The sequence below is a fragment of the Monodelphis domestica genome, chromosome 8 (genome assembly GCF_027887165.1).
Source record: "Monodelphis domestica isolate mMonDom1 chromosome 8, mMonDom1.pri, whole genome shotgun sequence".
Classification (NCBI taxonomy): domain Eukaryota; kingdom Metazoa; phylum Chordata; class Mammalia; order Didelphimorphia; family Didelphidae; genus Monodelphis; species Monodelphis domestica.
The window spans coordinates 132456204-132468681 of NC_077234.1; the positions used below are offsets into that span (position 1 = coordinate 132456204).

The 12478-nt window shown below is 38.9% G+C and overlaps 1 protein-coding gene across 1 annotated transcript in view; it reads right to left on the minus strand.

The window, feature by feature from the left end:
* The window catches only part of MYCBP2 (MYC binding protein 2), a 382851-nt gene that overhangs the window by 192921 nt on the left and 177452 nt on the right, over positions 1–12478 (minus strand). The window contains 1 exon segment of the mRNA XM_016425002.2: positions 203–337. Coding sequence (XP_016280488.2) covers positions 203–337 — 135 coding nt within the window.

The window sequence follows — 12478 nt, forward strand, 5'->3', positions numbered from 1 at the left end:
AAAATTAATCAATGAAATGTATCAGTATTTTTATAGGGGAACCTTAATGTTGATCTTAGAGCTAAATTACTATTCAATGTAACAAATTGGGAAAGAGGTCCCAAGGACTCTTTTAAAACTTGTCCTCAGACTTTACTTTCTTAATAACAATGCTCTTAAAGCACATTCTCTGATAAAATAATCAACTATATTTTAGACATACCCATCATCTGTTGTAATAGAGGCCTGTCCATGAGATCCACAGTCACTGCTAGGTCCTGACACTCGAGCCCATGCTACATACCACCAGCCAGCTTGTAGAAGAACTGGTTCATCAAACATCATGGCATATTTTTCTCTGAGAGAAATATTAGACAATGAAAAAAAAATCTATAGATTGCTACCAAAACATGTATGATGGAAACCCAGTTATAATTAATGAAAAGCAGCATATCAAATTGAAAATCAAAGAATTATAGAACTTCAGTGAGAAGCAATCTCAGAGCCCATACGGCCAAATCATACCTGAATAAGAATCTCTTTTAAAACATACATGAAAAGAGGTCATTTGGTAAAACATTTTACACAGTAACAGCAATGTTATATGATGAACACTTATGAATGGCTTAGTTATTCTTAACACTACAGCAATCCAAGGCAAAACTCAAGGACACATTACAAAAAATGCCATCTGCCTCCAGAGAATGAACTGATGGGTGAGAATACAGAGAATATATTACACTTTCTTTCTTCATTCTTCTTTTATTTATATGATGAATATGAAAATATATTTTACACTATTACACATGTAAAATCTATATCAGACTGCTTGCCATCTCAAGGAAGAGGGAGGGGAAGGAAGGAAGGAAGGGTGAAAATTGGGTTCAAATTAAAAAAAAAAGATGAAGATTAAAAAACTTTATAAATGTAATTGAGGAAAATATAAAATATTATTTTTTAAAAAGAGATTATCAAAGTTTGGCTTCAAGATCTCTAGTGAAGATCTACCCCTTGAGACAACCAATTCAATTTTCAAAAAGTTCTGATTTATAGAAAATATTTTCTTGCATGAAAACTAAATTTGCCTCTGCATATTCCATTCATTTATTGCTGAAAATTCTGCTCTCTGAGGTAAGTCTGAATAAATTTAATTCCTGCAACTTATTAAGTCCATAAAAAACTGGCAAGTGTTTATTTATATATATATTACATATATATATATTTATATATAGCTTTCAGGGGGCAGCTGGGTAGCTCAGTGGATTGAGAGTCAGGCCTAGAGACGGGAGGTCCTAGGTTCAAATCTGACCTCAGACACTTCCCAGATGTGTGACCCTGGGCAAGTCACTTGACCCTCATTGCCTAACCCTTACCCCTCTTCTGCCTTGGAGCCAATACTGTGTATTGGCTCCAAGACAGAAGGTAAGGGTTAAAAAAAAAAAAGAATAATATATATAGCTTTCATATATACTCCTATACTACTTTCCTAGTTCAACACACTCACAAGTCTTCTCTTCTAGAAGCTTGATGTCTCCAGTTCATTCAACCAATCTCATGATATAAACAAAAGAGGTGTCTCTTTTCTTTACCAAGGTTAAGCTCTCCACATGCATTTTTTATCTTATCCTTCTCCAGAGGAATATCCCTTTGTTATCCACACTCTTTTAACTAATTTTTATTCCCTTACTATCCAGCGGTTCTCTCCCTGATGCTACAAACATGCCTGTTTCCCCCTATCCTTTAAAAAAACACAAGCAAAAACTTAGCTCTAACCATTGCTATTAGTTATCATCCTGTATTTTCCTTCACCTTCTTAGCTAAATTCCTTGAGAACCATTTATATTAGGTGCTTCCAATTCATTCATTCATTTTTTAAAAATCCAAGTAATCTGGATTCTGTCCTCATTCAATTGAAATTGGTGTCTCCAAAGTTACCAATGATTGCTGTTAAAACTAATGATTCTTTCCCAATCCTCATTCTTCTTGAGATCTCTGGCAATGTGGATCACCCTTTTCTAGGTTTTCCAAGAAACTGAACTTCCCTGATTCTTCTCCTACCTTCAGGATCTATCCTGACCTTCAGGCTAGACCTTCAGCCAGTACACAGTTCTGTTCCAGTAGCAGTGGCCCCTTTTCTCCTAACAATTCTCAAACTTTTTGGTCTTAGAACCCATTTACACAGTTAAAAATTAATGAGGATCACAGAGAGCTTTAGTTTATGGGGGTTAGCTCTATCAACATTTACCATACTAGAAACAAAAACTGCTAACATTTAAAAATGCTTAATTCATTTAAAATAACAGTAAATCAATCTATTATGCATTAATATAACATATATTAATAAATGAATGGAACTGTTTTACAAATTTTTTTGTAAATATCTTTATAATGTCTGGCTAAATAGAGGGCAGCTAGATTCTCATACCTGCTTTAGAATTCAATCTAGAGGACTTCCGGTTAAGATGGCGGCTTAGAGAAAGCTGAAGTTCAGATCTCCGGAAAACCCTTCCCGACCGATCTCAAACTAGAAGCTCCTAAGGCGCCGAAATTCAAAACGATCAACAGCACAGACCCTGGGAACCCTCCTCCTGGACCTGGACCCGGTTCAAAAGGTACGGCTCCCCTTAAAAGCCAGAACCCGAGATCCCTCGGACCTCAGGGGTAGGAGCGCAGAGTCCAAGGCTCCCGGAAGCCGCAGCCGCGCCGGGCTCAGAGAGCAGGGTCTGAGGAACAACAACCCTCAGGGTCTTCTACCCAAGTCCCAGTCCGGGTGAAAGTTACTGCCTGGGGCCTCCGCTGCAGAGAGCTGGTCAAAACAACAGCAACCCTCAGGGCGGGCAAGACAGCCTCACGGGCTGGATCCTGCTATCCAAGTCTCAGTGAAAGTCTGTGCTCTCGGAGCTTGGGGAAGCGGCAGCCCATCCCCCCGCAGGCCTACGAAACAGCCTCACGGCCAGGGATTCTGAAGGCAACTTCCGGAAATCGAGCCAGGGGGAGAGTGTGGCCTCGTGGTCCGACCCTTCCATTCCAGTTCCAGTGAGGCATATTCAGTTTAACCCAGGGAACGCTCATAGAACCAACATCTGCCCAGGACTAAAGCCTCTGATCACCAGACAAAGACAAGAAAAGCCAATCCTCCACGTTCAGAGATGACAAACTCCACAGAAGCACAGAAGCCCCAAAATACCAAGAAAAATAAGAAGAAAGGGGCGACTCTGGACACATTCTATGGAGCCAAAATACAAAATACAGAGCAGATAGAAGAAGATATACAAGAAAATTCTCCAAAATCTTCCAAAGGAAATAGAAACTCTCCACAAACCCATGAAGAATTTGAATCAGAAAGGACCAAAAAGATGGAAGCCCTCTGGGAGGAAAAGTGGGAAATGATGCAAAAGAAATTCACGCATCTACAAAACCAGTTTGACCAAACTGTAAAAGAAAACCAGGCTTTAAAGCAAGAACTAATAAAGCAAAGCCAAAACACCAAGAAATTAGAAGAGAACATAAAATATCTCACCGACAAGGTGATAGATCTGGAAAACAGGGGGAGAAGAGAAAATTTAAGAATAATTGGACTCCCAGAAAAGCCAGAAATAAACACCAAACTGGACATGGTGATACAAGATATAATCAAAGAAAATTGCCCAGAGATTCTAGAACAAGGGGGCAATACATCCACTGACAGAGCTCACAGAACACCTTCTACACTAAACCCCCAAAAGACAACTCCCAGGAATGTAATTGCCAAATTCCAAAGCTATCAAACAAAAGAAAAAATCCTACAGGAAGCCAGAAAAAGACAATTTAGATATAAAGGAATGCCAATCAGGGTCACACAAGACCTTGCAAGTTCTACGCTGAATGATCGTAAGGCATGGAACATGATCTTCAGAAAGGCAAGAGAGCTGGGTCTCCAACCAAGAATCAGCTACCCAGCAAAACTGACTATATACTTCCAAGGGAAAGTATGGGCATTCAACAAAATAGAAGACTTCCAACTTTTTGCAAAGAAAAGACCAGAGCTCTGTGGAAAGTTTGATACCGAAAATCAAAGAGCAAGGAATACCTGAAAAGGTAAATATTAAGGAAAGGGGAAAAATGTTATCTTCTTTTACTCAAACTCTCTTCTATAAGGACTACATTTATATCAACCTATGTATACTAATATGTGGGGAAAATGTAATGTATAAATAGGGGGTAAAGAAAGACCAAATAGAATAATGGTTCTCACACAAAGATTCACAGGGGAAGGGGAGGGGAAGAAAACTCCTATAAGAAGGAGAGGAAGAGAGGGGGGGGGGGGGTTTACTTAAACCTCAATCTCAGGGAAATCAACTCTGAGAGGGAAAAACATCCAGATCCATTGGGATCTTGAATTCTATCTTACCCAACAAGGGTAAGGAGAGGGAAAACCAAGGGGGGGAGGGGGAGAGGGAGAACAAAAAGGGAGGGAAAGAGAGGGGGGAGGGGGAGGGAACAAAAAGGGAGGGACTAAAAAGGGAAACATCAAGGGAGGGGACAAGGGGGACTGATTCAAAGTAAATCACTGGACTAAAAGGTAGAGCCGAAGAAGAAAAGGTTAGAATTAGGGAAGGCAATCAAAATGCCAGGGAGTCCACAAATGAAAGTCCTAACTTTGAACGTGAATGGGATGAACTCACCCATAAAACGTAGACGAATAGCAGAATGGATTAGAATCCAAAACCCTACCATATGTTGTCTTCAAGAAACACACATGAGGTGGGTTGACACCCACAAGGTCAGAATTAAAGGATGGAGTAAGACCTTCTGGGCCTCAACTGATAGAAAGAAGGCAGGAGTGGTAATCATGATATCTGATAAAGCCAATGCAAAAATAGACCTGATCAAAAGGGATAGGGAAGGTAATTATATTTTGTTAAAAGGGACTCTAGACAATGAGGAAATATCATTAATCAACATGTATGCACCAAATAATATAGCACCCAAATTTCTAATGGAGAAACTAGGAGAATTGAAGGAAGAAATAGACAATAAAACCATACTAGTGGGAGACTTAAACCAACCATTATCAAATTTAGATAAATCAAATCAAAAAATAAATAAGAAAGAGGTAAAAGAAGTGAATGAAATCTTAGAAAAATTAGAATTAATAGACATATGGAGAAAAATAAATAGGGATAAAAAGGAATACACCTTCTTCTCAGCACCACATGGCACATTCACAAAAATTGACCATACATTAGGTCACAGAAACATAGCACACAAATGCAAAAAAGCAGAAATAATGAATGCAGCCTTCTCAGATCACAAGGCAATAAAAATAATGATTAGTAATGGTACATGGAAAACCAAATCTAAAACCAATTGGAAATTAAACAATATGATACTCCAAAACCGTTTAGCTAAAGAAGAAATCATAGAAACAATTAATAATTTCATCAAGGAAAATGACAATGGCGAAACATCCTTTCAAACCTTTTGGGATGCAGCCAAAGCGGTAATCAGAGGCAAATTCATATCCCTGAAAGCTCATATTAACAAACAAGGGAGAGCAGAGATCAATCAATTGGAAATGCAATTGAAAAAACTCGAAAGCGATCAAATTAAAAACCCCCAGCAGAAAACCAAATTAGAAATCCTAAAAATTAAGGGAGAAATTAATAAAATCGAAAGTGATAGAACTATTGATTTAATAAATAAGACAAGAAGCTGGTACTTTGAAAAAACAAACAAAATAGACAAAGTACTGGTCAATCTAATTAAAAAAAGGAAGGAAGAAAAGCAAATTCACAGCATTAAAGATGAAAAGGGGGACAGCACCTCCAATGAGGAGGAAATTAAGGCAATCATTAGAAATTACTTTGCCCAGGACTTCCGGTTAAGATGGCGGCTTAGAGAAAGCTAAAGCTCAGATCTCCGGAAAACCCTTCCCGACCAATCTCAAACGATAAGCTCCTAAGGCGCCGAAATTCAAAACAATCAACAGCACAGACCCTGGGAACCCTCCTCCTGGACCTGGACCCGGTTCAAAAGGTACGGCTCCCCTTAAAAGCCAGAACCCGAGATCACTCGGACCTCAGGGGTAGGAGCGCAGAGTCCAAGGCTCCCGGAAGCCGCAGCCGCGCCGGGCTCAGAGAGCAGGGTCTGAGGAACAACAACCCTCAGGGTCTTCTACCCGAGTCCCAGTCCGGGTGAAAGTTACTGCCTGGGGCCTCCGCTGCAAAGAGCGGGTGGGTCAAAGAGCCGGTCGGTCCGGGTGAAAGTTACTGCCTGGGGCCTCCGCTGCAAAGAGCTGGTCAAAACAACAGCAACCCTCAGGGCGGGCAAGACAGCCTCACGGGCTGGATCCTGCTATCCAAGTCTCAGTGAAAGTCTGTGCTCTCGGAGCTTGGGGAAGCGGCAGCCCATCCCCCCGCAGGCCTGCGAAACAGCCTCACGGCCAGCGATTCTGAAGGCAACTTCCGGAAAGCGAGCCGGGGGGAGAGTGTGGCCTCGTGGTCAGACCCTTCCATTCCAGTTCCAGTGAGGCATATTCAGTTTAACCCAGGGAAAGCCCATAGAACTATCTGCCCAGGACTGCCTCTGAACACCAGAAAGAGACAAGAAAAACTAATCCTCCACATTCAGAGATGACAAACTCCACAGAACCACAGAAGCCCCAAAATACCAAGAAAAATAAGAAGAAAGGGGTGACTTTGGACACATTCTATGGAGCCAAAATACAAAATACAGAGCAGACAGAAGATAATATAAAAGAAAATGCTCCAAAACCTTCCAAAGGAAATGGAAACTCTCCACAAACCTATGAAGAATTTGAATCAGAAATGACCAAAAAGATGGAAGCCTTCTGGGAGGAAAAGTTGGAAATAATGCAAAAGAAATTCACGCATCTACAAAACCAGTTTGACCAAACTGTAAAAGAAAACCAGGCTTTAAAGGCCAGAATCAGGCAGCTGGAAGACAACGATCGTGTAAAAGAGCAAGAATCAATAAAGCAAAGCCAAAATACCAAGAAATTAGAAGAGAACATAAAATATCTCACCGACAAGGTGATAGATCTGGAAAATAGGGGGAGAAGGGATAATTTAAGAATAATTGGACTCCCAGATAAGCCAGAAATAAACACCAAACTGGACATGGTGATACAAGATATAATCAAAGAAAATTGCCCAGAGATTCTAGAACAAGGGGGCAATACAGCCACTGACAGAGCTCACAGAACACCTTCTACACTAAACCCCCAAAAGACAACTCCCAGGAATGTAATTGCCAAATTCCAAAGCTATCAAACAAAAGAAAAAATCCTACAGGAAGCCAGAAAAAGACAATTTAGATATAAAGGAATGCCAATCAGGGTCACCCAAGACCTTGCAAGTTCTACCCTGAATGATCGTAAGGCATGGAACATGATCTTCAGAAAGGCAAGAGAGCTGGGTCTCCAACCAAGAATCAGCTACCCAGCAAAACTGACTATATACTTCCAAGGGAAAGTATGGGCATTCAACAAAATAGAAGACTTCCAACTTTTTGCAAAGAAAAGACCAGAGCTCTGTGGAAAGTTTGATACCGAAAATCAAAGAGCAAGGAATACCTGAAAAGGTAAATATTAAGGAAAGGGGAAAATGTTATCTTCTTCTTTTACTCAAACTCTCTTCTATAAGGACTACATTTATATCAACCTATGTATACTAACATGTGGGGAAAATGTAATGTATAAATAGGGGGTAAAGAAAGACCAAATAGAATAATCATTCTCACACAAAGATTCACATGGGAAGGGGAGGGGAAGAAAACTCCTATAAGAAGGAGAGGAAGAGGGGGGGGGTTACTTAAACCTCAATCTCAGGGAAATCAGCTCTGAGAGGGAAAAACCTCCAGATCCATTGGGATCTTGAATTCTATCTTACCCAACAAGGGTAAGGAGAAGGGAAAACCAAGGGGGGGAGGGGGAGAGGGAGAACAAAAAGGGAGGGTAAGAGAGGGGGGAGGGGGAGGGAACAAAAAGGGAGGGACTAAAAAGGGAAACATCAAGGGAGGGGACAAGGGGGACTGTTTCAAAGTAAATCACTGGACTAAAAGGTAGAGCCGAAGAAGAAAAGGTTAGAATTAGGGAAGGCAATCAAAATGCCAGGGAGTCCACAAATGACAATCATAACTTTGAACGTGAATGGGATGAACTCACCCATAAAACGTAGACGAATAGCAGAATGGATTAGAATCCAAAACCCTACCATATGTTGTCTTCAAGAAACACACATGAGGCGGGTTGACACCCACAAGGTCAGAATTAAAGGATGGAGTAAGACCTTCTGGGCCTCAACTGATAGAAAGAAGGCAGGAGTGGTAATCATGATATCTGATAAAGCCAATGCAAAAATAGACCTGATCAAAAGGGATAGGGAAGGTAATTATATTTTGTTAAAAGGGACTATAGACAATGAGGAAATATCATTAATCAATATGTATGCACCAAATAACATAGCACCCAAATTTCTAATGGAGAAACTAGGAGAATTGAAGGAAGAAATAGACAATAAAACCATACTAGTGGGAGACTTAAACCAACCATTATCAAATTTAGATAAATCAAATCAAAAAATAAATAAGAAAGAGGTAAAAGAAGTGAATGAAATCTTAGAAAAATTAGAATTAATAGACATATGGAGAAAAATAAATAGGGATAAAAAGGAATACACCTTCTTCTCAGCACCACATGGCACATTCACAAAAATTGACCATACATTAGGTCACAGAAACATAGCACACAAATGCAGAAAAGCAGAAATAATGAATGCAGCCTTCTCAGATCACAAGGCAATAAAAATAATGATTAGTAATGGTACATGGAAAACCAAATCTAAAACCAATTGGAAATTAAACAATATGATACTCCAAAACCGTTTAGTTAAAGAAGAAATCATAGAAACAATTAATAATTTCATCGAGGAAAATGACAATGGCGAAACATCCTTCCAAACCTTTTGGGATGCAGCCAAAGCGGTAATCAGAGGTAAATTCATATCCCTGAATGCTTATATTAACAAACAAGGGAGAGCAGAGATCAATCAATTGGAAATGCAAATGAAAAAACTGGAAAGCGATCAAATTAAAAACCCCCAGCAGAAAACCAAATTAGAAATCCTAAAAATTAAGGGAGAAATTAATAAAATCGAAAGTGATAGAACTATTGATTTAATAAATGAGACAAGAAGCTGGTACTTTGAAAAAACAAACAAAATAGACAAGGTACTGGTCAATCTAGTTAAAAAAAGGAAGGAAGAAAAGCAAATTCACAGCATTAAAGATGAAAAGGGGGACAGCACCTCCAATGAGGAGGAAATTAAGGCAATCATTAGAAATTACTTTGCCCAATTATATGGCAATAAATACACCAATTTAGGAGAAATGGATGAATATATACAAAAATACAAACTGCCTAGACTAACAGAAGAGGAAATAGAATTCCTAAATAATCCCATATCAGAAATTGAAATCCAACAAGCCATCAAAGAACTTCCTAAGAAAAAGTCCCCAGGGCCTGATGGATTCACCTGTGAATTCTATCAAACATTCAGAGAACAGTTAATCCCAATACTATACAAACTATTTGACATAATAAGCAAAGAGGGAGTTCTACCAAACTCCTTTTACGACACAAACATGGTACTGATTCCAAAACCAGGCAGGTCAAAAACAGAGAAAGAAAACTATAGGCCAATCTCCCTAATGAATATAGATGCAAAAATCTTAAATAGGATACTAGCAAAAAGACTCCAGCAAGTGATCAGAAGGATCATTCACCATGATCAAGTAGGATTCATACCAGGGATGCAGGGCTGGTTCAACATTAGGAAAACCATCCACATAATTGACCACATCAACAAACAAACTAGCAAGAATCACATGATTATTTCAATAGATGCAGAAAAAGCCTTTGATAAAATACAACACCCATTCCTATTAAAAACACTAGAAAGCATAGGAATAGAAGGGTCATTCCTAAAAATAATAAACAGTATATATCTAAAACCAATAGCTAATATCATCTGCAATGGGGATAAACTAGATGCATTCCCAATAAGATCAGGAGTGAAACAAGGATGCCCATTATCACCTCTACTATTTGACATTGTACTAGAAACACTAGCAGTAGCAATTAGAGAAGATAAAGGAATTGAAGGCATCAAAATAGGCAAGGAGGAGACCAAGTTATCACTCTTTGCGGATGACATGATGGTCTACTTAAAGAATCCTAGAGATTCAACCAAAAAGCTAATTGAAATAATCAACAACTTTAGCAAAGTTGCAGGATACAAAATAAACCCACATAAATCATCAGCTTTTCTATATATCTCCAACACAGCTCAGCAGCAAGAACTAGAAAGAGAAATCCCATTCAAAATCACCTTAGACAAAATAAAATACCTAGGAATCTACCTCCCAAGACAAACACAGGAACTATATGAACACAACTACAAAACACTCGCCACACAACTAAAACTAGACTTGAACAAATGGAAAAACATTAACTGCTCATGGATAGGACGAGCCAATATAATAAAAATGACCATCCTACCCAAACTTATTTATCTATTTAGTGCCATACCCATTGAACTACCAAAATACTTCTTCACTGATTTAGAAAAAACCATAACAAAGTTCATTTGGAAGAACAAAAGATCAAGGATATCCAGGGAAATAATGAAAAAAAACACATATGATGGGGGCCTTGCAGTCCCTGACCTAAAACTATATTACAAAGCAGCAGTCATCAAAACAATTTGGTACTGGCTAAGAAATAGAAAGGAAGATCAGTGGAATAGACTGGGGGAAAGCGACCTCAGCAAGACAGTATACGATAAACCCAAAGATCCCAGCTTTTGGGACAAAAATCCACTATTTCATAAAAACTGCTGGGAAAATTGGAAGACAGTGTGGGAGAGACTAGGAATAGATCAACACCTCACACCCTACACCAAGATAAATTCAAAATGGGTGAGTGACTTAAACATAAAGAAGGAAACCATAAGTAAATTGGGTAAACACAGAATAGTATACATGTCAGACCTTTGGGAGGGGAAAGGCTTTAAAACCAAGCAAGATATAGAAAGAATCACAAAATGTAAAATAAATAATTTTGACTACATCAAACTAAAAAGCTTTTGTACAAACAAAACCAATATAACTAAAATCAGAAGGGAAACAACAAATTGGGAAAAAATCTTCATAGAAACCTCTGACAAAGGTTTAATTACTCATATTTATAAAGAGCTAAATCAATTGTACACAAAATCAAGCCATTCTCCAATTGATAAATGGGCAAGGGAAATGGATAGGCAGTTCTCAGATAAAGAAATCAAAACTATTAACAAGCACATGAAGAAGTGTTCTACATCTCTTATAATCAGAGAGATGCAAATCAAAACAACTCTGAGGTATCACCTCACACCTAGCAGATTGGCTAACATAACAGCAAAGGAAAGTAATGAATGCTGGAGGGGATGTGGCAAAGTAGGGACATTAATTCATTGCTGGTGGAGCTGTGAACTGATCCAACCATTCTGGAGGGCAATTTGGAACTATGCCCAAAGGGCGACAAAAGAATATCTACCCTTTGACCCAGCCATAGCACTGCTGGGTCTGTACCCCAAAGAGATAATGGACACAAAGACTTGTACAAAAATATTCATAGCTGCGCTCTTTGTGGTGGCCCAAAACTGGAAAATGAGGGGATGCCCATCAATTGGGGAATGGCTGAACAAACTGTGGTATATGTTGGTGATGGAGTACTATTGTGCTAAAAGGAATAATAAAGTGGAGAAGTTCCATGGAGACTGGAACAACCTCCAGGAAGTGATGCAGAGCGAGAGGAGCAGAACCAGGAGAACATTGTACACAGAGACAAACACACTGTGGTATCATCGAACGTAATGGACTTCTCCATTAGTGGTGGTGTAATGTCCCTGAACAACTTGCAGGGATCCAGGAGAAAAAAAAAAAACACCATTCATAAGCAAAGGATAAACTATGGGAGTGGAAACACCGAGAAAAAGCAACTGCCTGAATACAAAGATTGAGGGGACATGACAGAGGATAGACTCTAAATGAACACTCTAATGCAAATACTATCAACAAAGCAATGGGTTCAAATCAAGAAAACATCTAATGCCCAGTGGACTTACGCGTCGGCTATGGGGGGTTGGGGGGGGGGAGGAAAAGAAAATGATCTATGTCTTTAACGAATAATGCTTGGAAATGACCAAATAAAATATATTATTAAAAAAAAAAAAAAAAAAAAAAAAAAAAGAAATTACTTTGCCCAATTATATGGCAATAAATACACCAATTTAGGAGAAATGGATGAATATATACAAAAATACAAACTGCCTAGACTAACAGAAGAGGAAATAGAATTCTTAAATAATCCCATATCAGAAATTGAAATCCATCAAGCCATCAAAGAACTTCCTAAGAAAAAATCCCCAGGGCCTGATGGATTCACCTGTGAATTCTA